Source organism: Phodopus roborovskii, unplaced genomic scaffold (genome assembly GCF_943737965.1).
Source record: "Phodopus roborovskii unplaced genomic scaffold, PHOROB, whole genome shotgun sequence".
NCBI classification, from domain to species: domain Eukaryota; kingdom Metazoa; phylum Chordata; class Mammalia; order Rodentia; family Cricetidae; genus Phodopus; species Phodopus roborovskii.
In genome coordinates, this window is record NW_026126480.1 from 38,971,045 (window position 1) to 38,994,323 (window position 23,279).

General features: G+C 47.5%; 1 protein-coding gene across 2 annotated transcripts in view; it reads left to right on the top strand.

Moving 5' to 3' along the window:
* The window catches only part of LOC127228438 (transforming acidic coiled-coil-containing protein 2), a 129,920-nt gene that overhangs the window by 27,252 nt on the left and 79,389 nt on the right, over positions 1–23,279 (top strand). For both annotated transcript variants that reach the window (XM_051193157.1, XM_051193158.1), the window contains exon 2: positions 10,892–11,017. In XM_051193157.1, the coding sequence (XP_051049114.1) occupies positions 10,892–11,017 (126 nt within the window). The remainder of the gene's footprint in view (positions 1–10,891; positions 11,018–23,279) is intronic.

A 23,279-nucleotide genomic window follows, 5' to 3' on the forward strand; every position in this document is an offset into this window, starting at 1 on the left:
TGCCCTCCCTTCCTTACAGATTTTATTGTATAGGCCGGGCTGGCCTGGAGCTGACTGTGTAGCCCTGTATCCAGGCTAGCCTCCAACTCTCCAACTCACAATCTTTCGGCCTCTGCCTTCCTAATGCTGAGGCTACTGGTGTATGCTCTCATACCTGGCTAACCTATGTTTTTAAACCGTGGTTAAACAAATCACTTGGCGTAAAGTTTTGCATTTTAACTATACAGCTAAGTGTTCAGCTCAGTAGTGCTGATGTAGTGATATTGTTGTGTGGTCAGATCCCAGCGATCACTCACCTTATCAGTTTAATCTCTCTCTCTCTTTCTCTCACTCTCTCTGTCTCTCTCTCTCTCTCTCTCTCACACACACACACACAAACACAAAAGAAAAAAGGTTCTTTTTTCCCTCCTCCACCTGGAAGCCACCATTCTATTTTTATTTCTATGAATTTTAATATTTTTGTTGTTATTTCTTTTTACTTCTTCTTCTTCTTTTTAAATTTGGAAACAGAGTCAAGTAGCTCAGGCCAGCCTTTAACTCACTGTGTAGCTGAGCATGACTTTGAACCCTTCTTCCTCCTACCTCCATCTCTGGAGTGCTGGGATTAGCCTATACCACTGGCTCATTTTATTCTGTGCTGGGATGGATCCCACAGCTTTATGCATGCGAGGCAAACACTCTCCCAGCTGAGCTACATGCTCAGTGCCCTTTCATGATTTTCAGATAATACCCTTCATCCTTATGTTACAGCTTCAGAAACAGGGTCATAATAATTTAATGAGCTTGCCTAAGATTACGAATGGCTAGTAAATAGCCCAGCTGGGCTCACAGCTTTACTCTGGACTCCTGAGGTCCTTGCCAACTCTACCCAATTCCCAGGGACAACTCCACTTGAATTCGGTGCTGCATCCCAGGAGAAGCCATGTATCTGTGTATTTGGTGCTTTGGGGCAGCAGCCCCAGGGGGTACCCTGGCTTGGAGCCATCTGAAAGACCCTTGGCTCTGTGCTGCTTTGATTAGGGGGACAGCTGTGTCATTACTCACCTGACCTAGAAGGATTTATGTCTTAGTCTTTTGAGAAATGTGGTGACTGACCGCTCTCTGCTTATCCTGAGAGTCACTCCTGACCTGAGCTCATCATGAAACCCAGACCTGAGTTCATTAGCCAGGAAGGTGTGGAAACAAAAATAGCCGGATTTTGAGGGATGGTTAAGTTGTACATTCAAAAGCTCCCTGCCACCTGCTGTCCTACCTTCCTTTTCAGGGTACCCTGGGTGGCCAGGGCCTGAGGTCGGCAGGTCACACTCTGCCTCCCATTCTTAGTCCTCACTTCTGGGGATCGAAAATGTGGACCTGCGCCCCTCTGTCATTTTGCAGCTCAGCCAGGGGGTTGTCCCTCTAGGACTTTGGGTTTCTGATTAGCTGTCTTTCGATTAGGCGGGATCCTCAAGAACAAACCAGCTCAAATCTTCATATTGTGTGGAGATGGGGCCCTGGAGAGGAAGGGCCTCCCTGGCTCACTGCTCAGACTTCCTGGAGGTAGCTTCCAGTTGGCTCTTGTGCACTTCCTGTTACTAAATGCTACCTGAGGCCACCATAACCTGCATGACCTGGGGTCTCAGATCTCAGATCTGGAATTGGAATGGCTAGGATGGAGTGTTCAGTCAGGTGTTGGCTAGGGTGGAGGGATGCCTTAGTTCATTTTCTGTTAATGATACAGTAATGTGTCACTGTTAACAACACAGACTAAGTTACACAGGAAAAAAAAAACAGGTTTATTTTGATTGGTTTATTTGATTGGTCTATTTGAGGTCAAAGAGATGCAGCTGGTGATAGCCTTCTCATTGACACAGTGACAAACCAGTACAGGGCATCACATGACAAGAGACTGTGAGCATGTGAGGACCTAGCTAGACTGGCTTTTATAACAGGTCCACTGTCAAGATAATCCATTAATCCATTAGGTGCATGAATGGATTAATCCAGGCTTGAGGGCAGAGCCTTAATTACCTCTTACAGGTGCCACCTGGTGCCACCTTTTACTGTGTCTGGGTGGGGATTGCACCTCAGCTGAGGTTGGCAGAGGTGAACCACATTTGAGCCACCATGAGAATCTGCCCTTGCTCTTTGTGAAGACAGGCGTGCACCGTGCCTAGCACGTCCTGCATGCCTGTGAACGTCAGTCCCTTCACTTGCTGCCATCTGTCCCCTGTCCGTTCTTAATCCCCACTCTACTGGTGCTCACACAGCCTGAGGTGGGGGGGGGGAGTGTGTGTACACTCCTGGCAGGGAAGGGGAGAGAGGGAGGACCTGCTGTGTTTACGCTGACAGCACCTTTCTCTTTGGAACACATCCCACTGGCCTGGCACCCTGCTGGAGGGATGCTCGGGACTGGTGGTATGAGTCCGTCCACTGCCGTCACCTGGGTGATGAATGGGGAGACTGGGCTTCGGGCAGACCTGCTCTTTATTACAGGGGGATGGTTTAGACTAAGGTAGTGGGAACCTGCAGTCTTTGCAGTCACTTGCCTCTCAAGAGGGGTTGGGTCAGTCATTTTATTTCTTCATCAGCAAAGGCCTAGTACTGAAGCCCAGGGCTTTTCAGGAGTAGGCAAAATAAATTTGAGGCTTAGGGAAAAAAAAAAATTGAGTTCTTACAAGATAGGGAAAGCAGAGATGTGGTTGAAATGAACAAAAGTTCAGCTTGAAATGAGCGCCAGACCCTGTAGTATATCAACCTCCATGGCTATGGCTCCACACCTGTCATTGGTTGGTTCATTTGTTCATGCATTCATTCATTGCCATAAACTTGCTTTTGAGTCCTGGGCTAAGGTTTGTCAGTGAAGGAAAGTATCATTGCTTTGGTTGCTTCAGGACCCAAGTTGCCTCCTGGACCTATTGTTGCTTCCTGTCCCCTGAGAGGTCTCATGACTTCTTACACCCCTCCTGAGTCCCCCCTGCCTGTGCTCTAGTCAGGCTATGCTCTTTCTAGGGGAAGACTCCAATAGACAGCCTGGGATCCTGAAAGATGTAAGGGACAGTGGTGGGAGGTTCTGGTGGGAGGCAAGGGTATTACCTTGCCAAGCCACTTCATTCCCAAGACCTAGTCTCCTTTACTGTAAAGCAATATGGCTGCCCTCTTGTCAGGAGTCCCGAGGGATCACAGACAGCATCTGGCAAAGCCCTGAGATACTGTATAAATTTTCTCTAAAAAAGAATATTTCCTCTTGTTTTTGACCGAAGGCCATGTCTTTGCCTTGGTGGACTTGCTTATCTGCATGTCTCTGTTCCCACCTCAGAGCCTTTCCCACAAGCCACTTTCCTTAGAGTGTAGTCGGAGGCACCTTCCTGGCCCCTCCCTCTGGCCAGGCCTCCCAGCTGGCTGTAACATTTTCTGCCTCCTGTGCCCTTGGCCTCAACTTGATAGTATTCTTCATGCTTACCAAGGGAGGAGAATGTCTAGCAAGTAGCTATTCTTCTGAATGAAGCCCTTATGTTTATGTCAATCTGTTACCAAGTTCATATATATATTAGAGTGTTAGTAACAATGAAACGAGCATTCCTAGACCTTGGTCAAGTACCTTGACCATCACAACTTTGAATTCCCTGCTTGATCCTAGACAAGTTGATCTTGCTGGTCTGGGAATCTTCGCTCTGCTTGTACCCTGGCCTACAGGAATGCCAGGCCATACGTGTCCCACTTTCATCTGCCAGATCCGGACAAAGAAAGCCCAGCTTGGCTTGCCCAGAGCGTATGTTAGTGAATCCCTGCGGAAGCAGAGCAAGGGGGTCTGTCTGCTTTGTTCCCCAGAGAATGGGCATTTCAGGATGCTCAGGAGAGCCCTGGGAAGGCCACTCCCTGGGTGTGCTCCAGGTGTCAGACATCTTCCTTCCACCTACTGTGTCATACTAGCTCACAACTGGCCTCCGGCTCATGTAGGAGATTCACAATCAGAGAAGTTTCCATTTCTGCCAAGCTTTGTCAGGCCTTCCAGTACCCAGACAAGGCAGGTGAGCTGTACCGGACTGGCAGGCTATGCCCGTGAGAACTCGTCCAATGTTCTCTTTTGTGCAGTTCGGTTTCTGGGGAGCCCAGGCCTGAGTTTAGTGTTCTGCATTAGCTGACACTGTGGTATGAGAGGGCTTGGCATGAGAATTGGACCAGTGGGGGCCACATGGTGATACCCCGTTGCAAAAATAAAGTAAGACTCTCAACTTTCATTAGCAGAAAGAAGGAGAAGCCAGGGAGGTGTGGAGCTCAGCTGGTAGAGTGTTTGCCTGGTATACACGAAGTCTGATCCCCAGCTGCATAAACCTGGCTCCACAGCACCTACCTATAATCCCAGCACACTGGAGGTGGAGGCAGGAGGATCAGGAGTTCAGAAAGATAAAATCACTCTCACCCATATGGGACAGCCTGGGCTACATGAGATCCTCAAAATAGAAAGAAAACAAAACAATATTTTAAAAAACCCAAATGAACAAAAAGAAACAAAACAGCAATGTCAACAAGATGAAAAACTCCAGGGAACCCTGGTCCATGCTATTAGTCGGAATGATGTAAGCTTATTTAAGTTGAACCGGACTTCCTTTATAGATAAGTAAATAATCTTTAGCCTTTGTTAAAGATAAGTTCCTAATGACACAGGAAGTCTTAAGTTTTTATGTAGGAGGCTTGTAGTTAAGAGCTTGCTAAGTAATTAGATGCTCAAATCACAAATGGTCCCTGATTGCTCCCTCTGTCACTCCCCCTGGGTGGACATCTCGAAGCCCCTCCTCCACAGTGGCTTGTGTCCTGTCCAGCCTTACCTGGCTCCTGAATAGTCCCAGAGCTCTTACTGGGGATTCCTCTCTTCTTTGGTTATTCTCTATAGCAACATGACTGTCAGTTTTTAAATGTGTTGCCGCTTGCCTGCGAATAGCTCTGTGACATTCCTATCACCCCAAGACTAGAGGTTCATGTCCTGCTCTCCAGATATTCTGAGGCTTCTCAGAGCTGGTTCTAGCCCCAGCCATCCAGTGCAGGACCTGTGACCACCTTAAACATCCTGCCCTCCTCACAGCCCATGCTGCCCTCCAGAGCCAGAATGAGCTCTGGGTGCTGGTGCAGGGTGGCTGCCTGCAGGCCTTGCTCAGGCAGGCCTTGTTTACATGTTTCTGCACACATTGCCATTTCAGCAAAGCTGTGAGAATAGCGCAAAGTACGCCCACACTCCATTCACCCAAATCCCCCATTTGCTCATATTTTCCCTTATGGGCTCTGCCAGTCACCCTCTCTTTATATATGTATCTTTTACTATTACTCTGTGAATCATTCAAAAACAAGTTACATGAAGTTGCCCTCTCCAAACACAAACCCCAAACCTTCCAGAGTCCCAGCACACATTTTCCCAGGCAGCGGCATCCTCTGGCATGATGCCAATGCAGCCACCCAATGAGGAGTCTCAGAATCTACTCAGCATCACTACCTTTGTCCATCCCCCCACCCCCATCACATCCAGGAAGTCCTACGCTGGGCCCTGTGTCATACCCACCCACTCTCTCTCAGTCTAGGACCTCTAGTTTCCCATGACCTGGAAGAGCACAGCTATTTCATGATGAGGAAAGTTCTTAAATCTGTGTGCATCTATGCACACACACTAACTGTCCATTTGCAACAGGGATTCCACAGGAGTGAAGCTGGGCCTTTCCAGTGGTGGCAGGTGGCCCTGGTCAATACCTGGCAAAGCTGGAGTCTACCAGACTTTTCTACCATGAAGCTATCACTTTCATTTTGTGATCAGATGGTATTGGGTAGAAGATGCTTAGAGACTGTACAAATATTTGCTTCTTTACGCCACTACCCACCTGCCTTAGTATGTTCACATGGCCCCTGTCTGGCCTGTACTCACCTCCTCCATGATGGGTCTTCATTGTGGCTCTTCTTTTCCACCATTCCTCGTACGCCTAACACACTAGAAGCCTATCCTTTTTCCTCATTCATTCATCTGTCCTAGTCATTATTCAGTCCATATGGGTTATTACTCTAATTCAATGGCCGTGATCCAATACATTCTGTATTTTCAATCTTTTATTAATTTGTCAACATCTATTTTATTCTGTGTGCATGGGTGTCTTGCCTGCATGGTACTATACACCATGTATGGGTAGTGCCCTCAGAGGTCTTTGGATCCTACGAGACTAGAGTTACAGTTCATTGTGAGCTGCCATGTGGGTGCTGGGAACTGAACCTCACTTCTCAGGAAGAGAAACCAGTGTTCTTAATCACTAAGTCACCTCTCTAGTCCCTTATTTTCCTTTTTGAGGCCCTCTGTTCACACACAGGCACACACGTGTGTGCACATGCATCTGTGTCTCTCAACCTCTATTCCAGATGTATTGATAATCTCTGATCACCACCTAACCCTGTTTTTCTTTTGCTCCAGCCTCATCACGTTTTATACATGCAGATCCTCTTCTCATGAGAGTCTGGCTTGTCCTGCCGTGGGTCTTTCTGATACTGGCTGTCCTCCCAGCGCTGGCAACTTCCTTAGGACCCTGATCTTCCCTGTGCTCTCCTCCACACCACTCTTGTCTACCAGAGGAAGGGAAGGAAAGCCAGTGGTTTTAGAACCAAATAGTAGTGGAGTGTGTGTATGGGGGCTTTTGTTTTGTGTGATGTGGAGGACGTTACCACACAGAGCTGCACTCCAGCCTGAGAAACTGTCTTGTATTTGCAAGGCTCTTTGAATATACTGGCCCAGTGGTACCCTTTACTTGTTTCCCCATAATCTTAGAATATTCTTAGAATCTCACCAGATTTGGCCTGGAAGAATCCTGTGTTTCTATGACCGTTAGTTCCTCCATTGTTAGGGTCTGACTGTGTCCTCCCAAATTCATAGGTTAAGACCCTGTTTGAGTTACCATTACTTGATGAAACACTGTGTCCAAAAGCAGCTTGGGAGGAAGAGGTTACTATTGCTTACATATCTGGAGTCATAGTCCTTTGAGGGAAGCCATGATAGGAATTCAAACTGGGAGGGAACCTGGAGGCAGGAGCTGATGCAGAGGCCATGGAGGAGTGTTGCTTATTGGCTTGCTACCCATCATTTAGTCAGCCTATGGTTTTGTTTTGTAGACCCAGGGGTGCCCCCCCACCACAGTTGTCTTGGCCTCTCCCACACCAACCACTGATTAAGAAAATGCCCTATAGGCTTGCATAGTGCCCAATATTATGGAGACATTTTTTTCCCAATTGAGACTCTCTTCTCTATGACTCTAGCTTGTGTCAAGTTGACATAAAACTATTGAGCACAGACTTTAAGAGGTGGGGACTTCGGAAGATGAAGATGGCTGGGCATGAGGGTGAACTCTCATGAGTAGGATTAGTGTTAGAGGAAAGGGACCAGAGAAAGTTCCCTGTGACCTTTTCATCAGATGAGGACACAGAGAAACAGCACAAACCATGAGCCTGGAGGAGGACTCCCATCAGACCCCAGACCTGCTGGCGTTGATTATGGAATCTCAGCCTCCAGATGTTGAGAGATGCAGAGCAGTGCTCTATAGGCTATCAATCTCATGGCATCTTTTACATCGCCCTAACACACTAAGAGACTGTTACTCTGGATTAGCTTGTCAAGATGCTGTGTATGGCTGCATGTAATTCACTCTGGCATCACGGGTTGTTGATGGGGCATGGAGGAACCAAGTATGTGGAGGCCAAGGTGTTTGTCGGCCCTTTCACGCTAGTGCGTGGGCACCTTCCTCTTGGAGGCAGGGCCCTTGGTACCTTAGTCTGCCGTAGTGAAGCACAGTCTTGTGGAGAAGCACTTGTTGGTACGAGCTTCCCACCCCAGACATTCCAGTGAGGACTCAACGTTTGCTGCCTAGGTTTGCAGGGCTGGCCCAGCAGCTGATGGTAGCAGCTGGTGGCTGAAATCTCTGACCAAAATTTGCCCCCTAAAAACATTTCAGTCATTCTTGATTCAGTGTTTGCCACTAGTAGAAGTTAGAAAGCCTTTATAACCTCAGAGAGTAGGTCTGTGAAGAAATCTGTGGGTTTTTTTTTAATTAAAAATATTATTTTAAAAAGTTTTGAATCAGAGTCTCTTTTTGTAGCCCTGACTCTCCTGGAACCCACTGTGTAGTCCAGGCTGGCCTTGAATGTTTTGCATGCATGCATGTATATGCATCACATTCATGCCACAGAGGTCAGAAGAGGACCTTGAATCCCCTAGAACTGGAGTTACAGATGGTTGCAAGTCACCAGGTGGACTCTGGGGACCAAAACCAGTCCTCTGCAAGAGCAGCTAGTGTGCTTAACCACTGAGCCCCCTCTCCAGCCCCTGAAGAAATGTTTATGTATTTATAAAGAAGCTCTAACTACCCAAAAATCAGTTTAGCTCTATCCAAAGCTATTTGAAGCTTGACCAGATCACCAGGAAGTTAAGTGAGGAAGGTCTCCGTGCTGATGGTATGGTGTGAATTTGATGTATGCACACATACACGCAAACACAATTATTAACATTGCCTGTAGTTCAGCCTACTCTACATACACATATATATGTATTTCAATTCTTAATTTTATTTTTTGTACAAGAGGTTGCTAGACTGTCACTGGGAACTTACTAATGCTTGCTGGGCACACTGTTCTAACATCCTCAGTCCATAGCATATCAAAGTGGAGGACACGTGAACAGCAGAAAGACAGAGGTGAGTTAGTAAGTAGAGTCAGGGATGCGACTGGATCCAGGAGCTCTGTATGATGATGCAGCCCAAGCCTTCCCTCTTACATATGGAAAAGCTAAAGTCCCAAGAAGTCACCTGGCAGAGATCCCAAGGTGGGGCTGCTATGGCTTTGGAATCCAGCCCTTTTGACATCATCGACAGTTTTTGAGTGTGGTAGCATACTCGCTCAGTAATGTCATGACCGAATAGGATATTAGTCAAAAACGTCATCCAGGAACTATTTCTGTTCAGAACACTTACGGAAGAGTCAGTATTCTTTGAAAAAATGCCATTCCATCCTCTGTGTGGGTGGATGTCTGTTTTGGGGGAACTTCTGTCTTTGTCCTTCATTTTTTTCAGTGATGCTTGATGAATGAGTGTAGGTGTGTTTCTGCCTTACAATGAGGTGGGCAAGTCTTCACCGGGGACGGCATGAACTCAGAAGTGGTGTAGCCCCGATGGTACCCATGTCACAAAACACCCACTAAGACAGGGAAGAAGGTTGTTCCATGACACTTAGAATCTCTATATATTTTATTTATGTCGACCATAATAGTGGTATTCATTCAGTATAGTGCCAGAAAACAGGGTTCATGAGATGCTCAACTATAAAAGGTGCCAAGCCCGAGGAACTGAGTTCAATCCCCAGGACCCATAATGGAAATTGTGCTCTGACTGCCTCATACACACATATGCACGTGAACACACACATGCACACGTGAGCACACACACAGTAAGTTAGAGTATAATTACATTTTTTTAAAAGAACTATAAAATAGATATCAAATCTATAAAGAACAAAAAACACACAGCTCGAGGAAAGAAATTATGCTGTTAACACTTTGGTATAGATTCTGTCTAGCTTACCCAGCTCATTTGGACTGTTACATGCCTCATTGCTGCACTCACACGAAGCTTGATGGTGTGGCCCACAATGTGCTTTTCCTGTTTTCAGTTAATAATGAAAATATTTCCACCTAGATGCCTAACATTCTATCAATATTCTTAAACCGTTGCAAATGAATCTGGTCTGTAGCTGTGCCTTAATCTGATGAACGGTTCCCCAAGGTCAGACATTTTGGTCACCTCCAGTTGCTTTTGCTACTGTGACCACAGTCTCCTTATTCCCCAGCCTTTATCATCTTTTAAAATAGTATCTTGGAAACACCGTGGTGTGTTGAAGGAAGCCGAGTCTTTTATGATGTTCTGTGTGTACTGCCAAAACTCCTGGACTGTTTTTCTCCTCCAGCTTTGTGACATTTAGAAAGTTGATCATGTCCATAATTTAGGCGTTTCCACATTGTAATCCACCAAAGTCCTCTAGCATCCTGGCCATCCCTCCTCCTGCTAGCTGGTCCCTCCCCCCATCTTTCCTTGTGTGATCTCCTTGACTCTTATGTATATCCACAGGGCTCCAGCATCTGCCCCAGAGGAATTGGAATGATGGGTAGGACCCACAGAGAATAGTAGTAATTCATGGGCATACATATTTGCCGCCCCTTGGTATTTAGAATGTAGCTCTAGGAAATTTCCTGGGTCCACCCACTCTCACTCATGCATACACCAGGGGCCCTGATTGGCACCTGACCATTCAGAAGCTTCGGGTTAATCCTCTGGCTTGCAACCAAGTCCTGATTCCTTCACCTGGTCTTGTGACCTGCCTTCTATCCCTTCCCCCCTCCATAGCGACCCCCCCCTTTGTCTATGCTCTGATTATAGTGACCTTTTGCTGTTCTGCAGAATCTCAAGCTCCTTCCTAATCACGGCTTTCACACACAGGAATGGCTCCCTGCACTGGTGGTCACTTACCTTTCTCTTACTCCTCCACCTTTGGGGCCCAGACAGGTGTGGTGATAGAGAGGGTGGCTGCTGAGGTCAGGTTTAAGTTACTCAACCTGTCGGTGCCTTTGTTTCTAAAAACAGCACCCTGAAGGGGCTGCTTGACTACTGTGTGTGGAATCTATAAATACTAACCTCCTCCTACAGGTTTCTGTACTTGCTTATGTTTGGCCAGGGATAGAGCACTCTTCCTGGACCACTATATCTTTGGACCATCTGTAAGAAGCACAGGTATCGCCTTCCTGTTGCAGAAAGGGAGTGCAAGCCCTGCCCAGGGCCAGATGTTAAAACACATCTGTATTTCTTAGGAACTTTCTGAGTTTCTTTTCTTTTCTTTTTCTCCATAGCGCCCCTGGAACTGATGATGTCATCCAGCCGGCTGCTCCTGCAGACCTGGGACACCCACCCTTAGCTGACTCTTCCCATCATGGTGACAACACCAGCTCAGTCTCTGCACATCTGACAGTCGAGAGGTACAGTAGAAACATGGCTAGGGCTGCCTGAGCCCAGGCCCCACAGGTTCTCTCTTCTCTTCTCTTGTCCCATACATTTTCCTCTCACAGTGCCCATATACTTGTTCTAAACACAGTAGGTATGTGTTGAGGCTTAGCTTCTTGTGGCCTTAATTGTATTCTGAAAGGACACTGGAAGCCCTCCAGAGTGTATGTGCTGTTTCAGGATGTGATTTAGGGGGCTGGCTACCTGTGGGCTGCCTGGGACATCAGATGGGCCAGCTGCTTGCTTTCTGCTGTCTTTGGTGATGATCAGAGAACAGAGGAGTCAGCGAGCATGGGAGGAGGAACCAGGTTCTTAGGCTTTTGCCTGGCACAGAGACCTGGGCTCTCAGCTTTGTTCTGTTGCCTCCTACAATCCTTCCTTCTTCCTTGCCCTTCACACCCTAGTTCTTTGACACCCCATACTTGGCCTGGACTCAGCTTTACTCCCCCTTTGCATATAGACCAGTCTTGGTCTGCTGTGGCCTTGAGACTGAGCAAACACACACACACACACACACACACACACACACACAGAGAGAGAGAGAGAGAGAGAGTCCTCTATATAAATAATTACACAGTGCACATTCATGTCAACACTTGAGTCTCTGTATTAGTTACTTTTCTTGTTGCCATGACAAATACCCAACAAAAGCAACACGTGGAGAAAAGGATTTGTTTTGGCTCACATTTTGAGTGGCACGGAAGGTGCAGGATCGCACAGCAGCTGGTTAGGGTAGCCTTCTTTCTTTAGTTAACCCATCAAGAAAGTCCTTTCCAGTCCCGCTCAGAGACAACTCCTTAGTGTTTCTAGATCCTGTCCAAGTTGACAATATTAACTGATGTAGTCTCTGACTGTACCCATCTTAGTTTATATTCATAGTCTTCATGTGTACACATTTTAACATATATTTATGTCTATAAAGCCACTGCGTCTTATCAGATCCTGTGTAGCACTGGGGAAGCCCAAGAGAGCAGGTCAGAGAAGGGACTTTGCGTCCTGGAGCTTGTGCTTCAGGTCTCTTCCTCTAAGGAGCCTTCCTTTAAATTCAGGTGCCACCACCCACTGTGTCACTGTCCCTTCTCGAAGCCTCTAAGTTCCCTGCATCGAAGTCTATCTCCCCAACTACTCTGGGGGCTCCTCGAAGGGAAGAACTTGTCTTCACGACTCTTAGAACTGCAGCACCTGACCTGGAATGGGATAGGGATGGGGGCATGCATGCTGTGACTTGATCATGGATTGGAGGAGAGGACAAGAGTTTTGCCTACTTACCTGTGTCATACGTGTACTGACTCCTCCCTGCCTATACTACCATGCTCAGCTTAAAAAAAATTAACTCACAACTTTTTTTATATTTTTAATTAAAAAAGAGTGTGTGTGTGTGCGTGCGTGCGCATGCCACATGTGTGTAGGTGCTCTCAGAGACCAGAAGAGAGGTTTGGATCCCCTAGAGCTGGGGTTACAGCCACCTGATATGGACGCTGGGAACTAAACTCAAGTCCTTTGCAAGTACTCTTAACCACTCAGCCACCTCTTCAATTCAAGTAAAAAATTTTTAATGTGTTTAAAAAGGTATTTAAAGGACCAGCAAGATGGCTTAGTGGATAAAGGTGCTTGGCTGCCAAGCCTGATGACCTTTTAATCTCTAGGACCCACATGGGTCTCTTACAATTTGTCCTTAGACCTCCACGCTCACGCCATGTATGCATGTAAGTGAGCGGGCGCGCACGCACACAGACACACACACAGACACACACACACACACACACACACACACACACACACACACAAATGCAATACAAATTTAGGAAAAAGTAAAAAAGGTATTTAAAGAAAATGGAGCCAGGCTCTGTGGCTCATGTCTGAGATCTCAGCAGTAGGGAGGCAGAACAAGAGGCCTTGGTCACGTTGCAAAGGATGCCTGCCTGCTGAATAAGACTGTCCCAAATATTTAACAACAAAGTAACAAAAAACAGGGTGGGAGCTAGTATAAAACTGAGAGGGAGAGAAGAGAAGGCGGGCCAGAGTCACTTGTTGCTGCTCTGGTGTTGAATTGTTTCTTGTGCTCATCACTGGAAGGGAGCTGTTGCTCTTGCGGAGGTATTTATTCCTCAGAGGAAAGGAAAGAGACTTCTTCATGTCCTCTGTGGAGACACCAGCTTGCACCCCGTGGTTTTAGTTCTATTTTGCGTTTGACATCTCTGGGTAACCCAGAAACCTGGGTCTGAGTCCGCTAGAACATTTTACCAATGACTAGATTGTCCACAGTCATTTGCATTCTTATCTGTTCCATGTTTTCACACACACACACACACGCACACACATATCAGAATGGTTTTTCCAAGTGATGACTTACAGCTATGTCATTTAGCAGGCAGTGGAACAGTGTATTAAGGTCATGTCAATACCCAATACCTAGTGGGTATTCTCTCCTTGGATCCCAAGGAGTCCCATCAGTACCATTGGAAAGCTACTCACCTGCCTGCTTGCTGCCTGACTTCAGGTTGCATCAGAATAACTGGTGACAGTCAGATAGCTGCCCCACCCAAGTCTCTGCTTAGAAATCTGGATGGTTCCAGTCCCTAGGGATATTCCTGTTGCTGTGCTAGGGCCCACATGTGGCACATACTAGATGGAGACAGTCTTGTCCTGGTCACAGCAACTCAGGACTGGAGACTCCTGGGCCAGCATTGTGGCTGAAGCTGTCTATGGCTTCTGTCAAAACTCTCCGGTACTGGGGAGGCATGGTGGCCTTGGTAGAATGCTTGCAGATGTCTCAATGAAGCGTAGGCTTTGAGATGGCAGAAACCCAGGATTCTTGCTTCTCTTTTTCCTTTTGTTCCCAAATCATGTAAGGGGTTTTGTTCTTATTTGTTTGCACAATACAAGTCTTTGTCTTTGAGTGGATTCACCTATCTTCCAAAGGTTAGCTGTGTCTTTAATAACCAGGCAGTTAATAACTGCATCATAAAGTGGAGAAAATTTTTTTTTTAATTTAGAAAAGGCATTACTGATCTGAAGAACAGAATTCCATTAAAAACTCCTATAACTTCCAGGCCCACATGTTCTCTGCCTATTGCACTAGGTGAGGTCCCCTTATGTGTTTGTTTATGATCTTAGTGTTCCCAGCAGGTGACTATTAGATCACAAGATACCATGATATAGACAGTTGTCAAATAGGGACAGTTTTGTATTGTTTATACTTACATGGTTTTGAGGTTTGTGAGCCACTTAATCTGGGTAGGTACTTTGGCCTTTGTGTGCAAAGGTCTTTGACAGCTGAGACCAGCCTCCTTTTGTTCTCTGCGTGCATCTGTGTCTTCTGTATCAGGCACTCAGGGCATATACAGAAACTTCACACATGAACAGGCGTGACCAAAGTGAGACTTGGAGACCTCTTCCAGCATGGGTCAAAGTCTCCCCTATAGTTTGGGGAGTGTGTTGCTGATGACCTTTTTCTCTAGTTAATATTTTCTTTCTTTCTGCTAAAGTTCTGCTTGGGTCAAGCTGGAAGAGACCACTCTTCCTCTTGGGTGCAGACTTAGCTCTTGTGAAGGAGGAGTGTCTAAAATGAAGGGGAGGAATTGATCTTCCATTCTTTTGCTGTACCTCTCACTCTCTGAAATCTGCAGCTTGGCATGTTGGGATGTTTACACGCTGGCTTGGGGGACTGGCACCCATGTGCTGGTGACTGGAAATATCTGGATGTGTGGCCTTTCTTAGCACCTTTTGAGTCTGGCTTTGGACTTTTCTAGAAGTTGTAGCTCAGAATCACATTCTCGGCTCCTAACAGTCCCCATTCCGTCATGCCACAGGCAGACTACTCAGTGTTTACCACAGGGGCAATTTCAGAGCAATTTCCTTTTTTTCATTCGGTCCTCACTTTCAGTCTGAGCTGAGCATTTGGCTTTAAGGAAGGCCTGCGGGATTATGTGAGTGATCATGCACACTTGGGGATTTGAGGATAGAAAAAAAAATCAAGAGCCTGTAAGGAACGGCTGTGTGCTAAATGTGTTCCAGATGGTAAAGTGAAACGGGAGATAAGATGCCCATCTGGCCCAATAGGACACCGTGTGTTCAGCTTGAACCTTGGGAAATGTTATCACCCTCTTGTGACAGCCCAAGTCACTCTGGTCTTTGTCCTTGGACAGGGGCTTAATTGGGCAGCCAGCACCAGCTGATTTTTGAAATGGAATTTGCTATCAGTTCAGTGGGAATTCTGCCAAGAGGGCTCCAGAGCCCTGAACTGGGAATCAAAGGATAGCAGTTGAGGACAGCCTCTCTCTGTAGCTGGGCTATCTAGCTGTGAGACTGCATGCCAGTCCATAAGCTGAGTTGTGGGTTGGTAGACACTGCTGCTGAATCGCTAAAGGAACCTAATTGCTGCATGAGACCTTGGCAAAGTACCAGTTCAGGGACAGCAAACTGACTCGTAGGCTGTGGGTCCTAGACAAAGACCTTGTCCAGTTGGGCTTTAACACCTTAATTGATAAAGTTCTGTCTGCCTACTAAATCATAGATGTTTAGGTCTTCTCTAGTTGTCAGTGCATTAAAGAAAAAAGGTTTAAAGTAGCATTTATTTCTCTTTATCTTGCAGAATTGTGAATGCCCCACATGCATTTGAATTTGGCTTCTTTGTTATTCTACTATGGTTTGGAAAACATTAATGAATCTCTTACATGGAAAGAAAGGATCATGGATATTTACAACCAGAAGGGACTTTACATACCTACCCCTACCCAGGGAACAGTGGGACTACTCCCAAGGTGACATGACATGGTGTAAAGTCCATTCTGAAGTGCCCTGCCCTTCTTGTTCTGGATTTGGCAGGCAGCCTAGGGGACCTAATGCAGCCGGCTGGGAGTGGTCCTGGCCAGTGACTCTCATCTGTGAAGTCCTGCCTTCCTGAGAATAATGCCTTTGAGATAGTCACTGCTGGTCATGTGGGACTAACAGAAACAGGAGCCGGCCAAGGCTGTTGAGCAGGAACTCCTACGTCTTTCCTGCCCCTGCTATATAACATCCAAAGTTCTCTGCAGGAAGCAGGGAGGGAGCAGGGAATGTGCCCAAGTTCCTTTCCAGATCTAGGCCCAGGGAACGCTGTCTAGGTGTGTGACTTCAGAGCTAACCCTTGCAGTGCCACACTTAGAAGGCCCTGTGCCTGGCACTTCTCCCATTCCTGGTGCTTGTTGGAACATGGTGGGCTGTTCATGCTGCCTTTAGTTGCATTCATTTTCCTGCAGATTCTGTGGCCCGGTCTGCCATTCCCAGAACACTTGTCCTGCTTCCAATGGCCTAAGAGGGTGGGGAGCCAGCTGAGAGAGGGGAGGACCTGCTGCTTTTGGAATGCTCTTGAGTGTGCCCCACCCGTGGTGGCAGAGACACCTGCCTCCTCTGGGCTCCTGACCTAGCAGGAGAATGTTTTCAGGAAACTACCAGATGTTCAGAACGCCTGGTAGCCACTGTCTCCCCTTCAGGTGAGGACTCCATTGCTTGGTGACTATGTGAAGGGGCAGGAACCTTCTAGATGGAGGGCTGGTACCAGCAAAGACACTGCTTGGGGGACTCGAGGGACCTATCTGCTATGTGGAGAAGGGAGCTGTGGGTGGTTTAGAGCCACGTGGGTGAGGAATTGGGAAGGGCTGAGTTGGGCCATCCCGTAGCTGTGAGAACATGACCGTAAGGGAACAAACCCAGAGGTACACACCCTTGGATACTCCCCAAGAGTTGTGCTGTGGGAGGAGGAAGGTCTGGGCCACAAAGGTGGCCTGACAGAGAGGACTGATTCCGGAAGGAGAGGGTGACCCGGTAGCAAAGGTGATGAGGGGCCCCGAGCCTCTGAGAACAGGAAAAATCCCTTAGTCCTGTCTTCCAGTGCCAGTGTCCTGCCAGAGGGCTGTGGGTGGGGTGCCAAGAGGACACAGGAGAAGCTAGGGGCTCTGCTGGGGTCGGCAGGGCTCATGGTGCCCAATGTGGTAGTTAGTCACAGCTGGTTTCCCTGTTGGCCTGACTATCTCAGTCAGTGGCCCGCTCCAAGAACTAGCTACAGTGGGAGGGAGGCCCCATTCTTAATTGAGCTGTTGAGTCATTTGTTTGGTGCCTTTAGCTAATGGGAACTGGCCAGGCCAGGAAGGGTGTGACTATGGAGGAGGGGGCCAGGGGAGGGAAGAGAGGAGGGAGCTTGCCTGGTGGCCCTTTAGGAACATGGCTGGCTTAAAGACAAGTGGGCTGTATAAGCTTCTGAGCAGAGGGAAGCAGCTTGGTGCTGGGTGACCCTGGAAAATGCTTCATGACATTCATGGGAGGGACAGCAGTAGCTATAATCTAAGGGCATCCTTGTTAGATTCTCAGCCATGAGCTGGCCTGGGACCACAGACCTGAGGCCACCTCCCTCACAATCCAACAGAGGGTACCTTAAAGTAACAGAATTGCAAGCAACAACCCCCTTCTCAGTGTGCCTTTAATTAAATTAAATCTTCCTAGGATGAGTGAAATGGAGGGAGCTCAGCCAGCGAAGTCTCTTGAGAAAGCTAAAATTTAGATTAGCAGTTTACTTGTTTTTCCTTTGAGGCAGAGTCTCTCTGTTTAGCTCTGGCTGTCCTGGAACTCAATAAGTAGATCAGCCTGGCCTCAAACTCACAGAGATCTGCCTGTCTTTCCTGAGTGATGGGATTAAAGTTGTGCACCGCCATGCCCAACAGCAGCTGGCTTTTTATTGATTATAAGCATAAATTAAATAGCTCCCAGAATTTCCTTTGTTCATTTGCAGTCATTCTTCTGTGGGCTTTTTTGTCTTGTTTTGCTTTGTTTTGTTGAACCAAGGTCTTACACTGTAGCCTAGGTTGGCTTAGACCTCATGATTCTTAGTCCTCAGCTTTCCAAATGCTGGGATTGCAGGCGTGTAACCCCGTGCCTGGTTTACCTCTCATCTGGCCTATAGGAATCATAACTTTCTGGGTCCTTGTTTTTTTTTTTTTTTTTTTTTTTTTTTTCCTCCCACTCCTGTGGGGCCCTTGAGGAACTGGCAAAGCAGCTTCCAGCTCAGATTGAACTCCCAACCTTCTGTCATAGCCAGTGGGCTCTCCATTCACCTGTGTGACAACGCCTCCTCTTGGTAGCTTGGCTGGGTCACTGTGGAGTATAGGGCAGGTGTGGGTGCTATTAATGTGGGAACACAGCCCTTGGGGCTGAAGAGATGGGTGGCTCATCAGGTAAAGGCACTTGCTGTCAAGCCTGGCAATCACAGTTAGTTGTCCACTGATATCCACATGTATGCTGTGGTAAATGCACATGCATCCTTGTGTGAGCTTGTACACACACACACACACACACACACACACCACAGTGCTCACATCAAAGGGAATAAGAGACAGTTTATATAGGTTACCCCAAATTTCATGTTTCAACAGGAATGTAGTCTCATGATGTTTCTATAGTAACAGAACAAAGAAAGTCATGAATCAAGACTAATACATTATTAGAAACATCAGATAGGTGATTTCCCCAGCGAAGAAGGGAAATCTGTTATAGGTCTTGGGTGCTATCTTAGCTTCTGATTGGTGGAAGGAAGCTGGGGGCCTGTTTGTACATTCCAACAGTCTTAAGGCTGTTAAGCCACACACAGAGGTGGGTAGTAAATGCCTATTTAGGAGGCTAAAATAGCTCAAGTTAATTTGGTTCTGGACCTGAAATACTCTAACTCTCCATAGTACCTAAGTTCTAATCAGTCTTGTAGTCTGTGTGTATTGGTGGGGCTTTTTTTCTGGGAACTTTAGTTAACACCACTGATTTTACTCCTGGGGCCCATGGCCCGTCTCCCTAGGGTAGAGAGACAGGACAAGTGCAGCCACAGTAAGGTGTGGAGGCGCTTATATGAGCCTGTTAGGAAGTGGGCTAGATACTGGAGGGTGAGGAGTTGCTGGCCTACCAAGGAAGGAGCTGTCTGCCCAGGAAGTAGGCCTGTTATGGGAACAAAAGAGGGTGGGCAGAGCCATGAAGGGAGGGAGGGCCAAAGCTGGGGTTGCTTTTGTGGAGCCTGCTAAATCTCCACAGGGCTTTCAGTAGGAGTGAGAATTCTTTTACTTAGGCCTGGAGGCACAGCCTGCCATGTGGGCACTGAGCAGGTTGTGCTGACTCAGAAACTCATGCTCCTATGGCTATTTTCCCCTAACAGAAGAAGGGGTACTGTACCACAGACTGGGAACCCTCAAACCTCAGCTGCCACTGCAACCTGTTCCCTGCCTCTGAGTCACAAACTCCAGCATGGCCCTGACAGGCCCTCAGCTGACCAGCTCCCCACTGACATCAGTGTGCCTAGCTGCAGAGGCTGGAGGGTCCCTTGAACACCGGCTCCCAGGCTGTAGATGCCAAAGGGGATATTTAGAACCTCCTAGGCTCCAAGCTTGTGCCTTTTGGCCTTGTGTTTCCAAGGGCATCCTGCCAGGCCCCTGCACACTGGCAAGTTCCCTGGCTGTCCAGGAGGGGGCGACATCTACCTCATGAAGGCTACTTGCCTTCAGAATCCTGGGCCCCACACAGGGGTGTCACTTAGTCCCACACACAGGTTACTGGATGATCCAACAGCTTTTTCATCTATATTTTTCTCTCTCTTGAAATTTTGGGGCAAATCATGAAGAATTTACAGAATTGTGTTTTAGTTTTCAACTCAAGATGTCATTGTGTGCACCTTACGTTAGAATACCTCTGTATAAAAATCTTCAAGCAAACCTCAGACAAGGAAACACCTAGGCTCCCCAACACTTGAGCATTTAAGGAATCCCCAGTTTTTCTGGAGCCAAATGAGGGAGGGACTTGGCACCGGAGATTGTGGCCCCCGCCATGTATAGGTGGGAGGGGGGGGGAGGGCCCAGGCAACAGTGTACTACATCTTTAAATAGTTCACTCCACAAGTGTGGGTGGGTTGGGTGGGGTAAGAAGGGACTGATGAATGTGCCATTAATGAGCCGAGTTCCATTTGGAATAATTCTCCCATTGTGTCCCCCGCGCCTCCCCATATGCTCCCCATGCGAGTCTTGCTCCTCCAGCCTCAGAACATGCAGTCTTGTCTTCCGTTGCAGCTAGCCATGGAGTAAAAGCCTCACAGCCTCCTGCCAGCACCTGGCCAAGGACATAAGCAGGTAATCTGCAGGAGCCTCCCCTCCTGAGGAGCAGGGCTGGTGGTCTCTCCCCCTACCCTGGGGTGAGCTGTGTTTAGGATGGCGCCTGCAGGGCCCTGACACTGTCTGTAACTGCTTGGCTTGAAGCTTGGCTTCCTGAAGCAGCTAGTTCTGCTGTAGCAGGGGACCCAGTGTGTAAGGAAGAGACTCCCAAGAGGCAGAAAGAACCATAGAGTGAGGATGTTCCCTCTGCAGGTGTCCACTTACAGGAGACTGTGGGAAACACAAAACTAGGAGGAATGGAAAGTATGGTGTCCAGGGAAGGAGCTGGAAGATCTTGTCCTGTGTCTGGATTGTGGTGATGGTTATATGGCTATGTCAAGTTTATCCTAGGGAGACTATTCTCTGATGCAGACAGTCCAAGGGGCGTAGAGATTGCCTTCTGCTTCCTGGGTTCAGTAGATATCTGTGAGAGCTATCTACTTTTCCACATGCCAGGCTCCCAAGCCTCTCACCAGGTCACACTAAGGTGACTGTGTGACTGATTATTTCCTAAAAGTTCCATTCTAGCACTTTTTATGCCCTCTTCGTTTATGCATCTGAGTGTCAGCAGCACGGACTGGAGGGACTCTGGCCAAGCATCATGCCACAGACAGGACACAGGTCTAGAAGAAACATGCTGCCTGGCCCTTGTGGAGCCTTGAGGCCTCTGGAGATGTAGGATGAGCCATTCATTATATTAAGATGCCTTTGCAGGACATGAAGACTCGGCAGGTTTAATTCTGATGACACTGGGGAAGGAATAGACATTGCCTGGGGAGTGTGGCATGTGTGAGGACCCTGGGGGCAGGGAAGGCAGGACAAGGGGGCTGAACAGAAGGTCTACAGAGGCTGGAGCCTGCCCTTCTGGGGAGTTGGGAGTTCAGCAGGCAGAACCAAGTGGTTATCACCGCAGGGCATAACTGGGGTCTTTCCCTCTGTTCCCTTTGGTAATGAGGATTTTGTTTTATTTTTAGTACAGTTTTGATTTATATAAAAATGGACATGATAAAAAGAGCTATTCCTTTTATCTAACCCAGGTCCATAGTTCCCTCTGCTGACATTCCAACAGTAGTGTGTTAACGTGGCTTGGTCACTGACCACATATCGACACATCCTTGTTTGTTGAGTGAAGGCTTTGTTATTCAGAGTTCTGTAGTGTTTCTTCAGTGCCCTTTCTTGGTCCCAGATATCACTCAGGACATTGTTTCCTTCAGTTTCCCTCGGTGCCCCAAGCTGTGGCAATTTGCAGGCCTGTCTTATTTGGTGACCTCGAGAGTTTGAGTAGCTCTGCCATCAGCTGGAACTTGGCTGTTATCTTTCTTATGATTGGACTGTAGCCATGAGTTTTGGAGGAAGAAGATGAAGGAGTTGAAGTATCATTTTATATTTTAATTTTTTAAACTGAGGCTGGAGAGATGGCTGCTTCTGCCGAGTTCCCCAGTTCAGCTCCTGCCACCCCCATACTGGTCCGCATCTGCCTGTAACTCTAGTTCCAAGACACCCGCCATCCTCCTCTGGCTTTTGTTGGCATTACATGAACATGGTTTGTTTACAGGTCAGCAAAACACTCACAAACACAAAATGAAAATAAACTTTTTTTTTTTTTTTTTTTTTTTTAAGATTTATCATGTATACATTGTTCTGCCTGCATGTATGCCTACATGCCAGAAGAGGGCATCAAATCTCATTACAGATGCTTGTGAGCCACCACATGGTTGCTGGGTATTGAACTCAGTACCTCTGTAAGAGCTGCCAGTGTTCTTAACCATTGAGCTAACTTTCCAGCTCCTTGTCTTTATTTTTATAAAACAAAACTGTGCCACAGTGCTTACTTGAAAGTCAGAGGACAGCTTTGTGACACTGGTTCTCTCTTTCCACCTTTACATGGGTTCCAGGGTTAAAGTCAGTCGCTGGGGTTCTGTGGTAGGCACATTTGCCTGTTGAGCCAACTCTCTGGCCTAAAGGTTTCATTTTTATGAAATGGAGAGTTGCAGTGTCTGTATAGCTCATGACTGTTGGCGTTGGCTTGGCTACTTGGCTGAATGGCTTGCCTCACCTATCCTACAGCTTCTGGGATGAAGTCATTGTGAGCCCCCACAGCTGTGTAGGGAGCTATAGTCCCTTCTGTTGGGAGGGGGCTACATAAGTTATTTATAATCCTTTTGTACCGGAGGCTAGTCTCTTCTCCCCCATTTCCTGATGTATTCAATCACTTATTTATGTCAGTGTGGACTCATGGGTATTTATTTTGTACTTTGGGCTCTAATCCAAAGCTGCTATATTTTGTTGCACACAGCTTTAGCCCTGGGCTTCCTTGCCTTTCTTTTAAGTGTGTCCAGAAGTCCCTGTGCAGAACAGTGGTGCGATCATATTTGCATTTTTAAAAGGCCTTGGTAGCTGCCTGTCACGGTAGCAGACACTCAGGATTGATGGCTGATGTGCCCTGGGGCTCCATGCCCTGGCTCAGCTGCACAAGACTTGGGTCCACTGTGCTTCCATCGCCGGTGTAAGCGTGTCCTCCATCTCTCCTGTCTCCATGTTGCTAGTCACAAGGCCAGGGCCTGGATTCAGGGGTCCATGTAAATCATGTCTTTCTGCATCTGATGGGTTTTCAGATGGGTCAGCTCTGGCTTCCACAATACACAAATTATCTGTTCATTTCACTGAGATGGAAGTCTTGATTCACCAGCTTGGCCAGAGGCTGAGGTTCCCTTGGCCACAGGGTGGGGGCTCTATCCCTGCTCGGTTCCCATTTTCCATGTAGTTTCTTCTGCTAGAGCCAGCTGCCTCCTGTGTTTTCATGGTGCACAGACAGCCGCAGGCCCCACATCTGTGTCTTTGTTCTACATGCTAGGGCCTGGAGGGGGAAAGCGGGAGGTGGGACCCGGTGTCCTGGAAAAGGTACACCTCATTAGCTCTGTGGATGCTCTGTTCTTGCTGGGCACCTTCTGCAGCCTCCTGCTTCTGGGGGGCGTGCTGTCACAACCCCACACTCCAGACTAAATGGCTTTTCTATAGGAGCTTCCCCGCTCCCTTGTGCCCACTGGTAATCATTTGACCGCATGTTTGTGCAGAACAGATG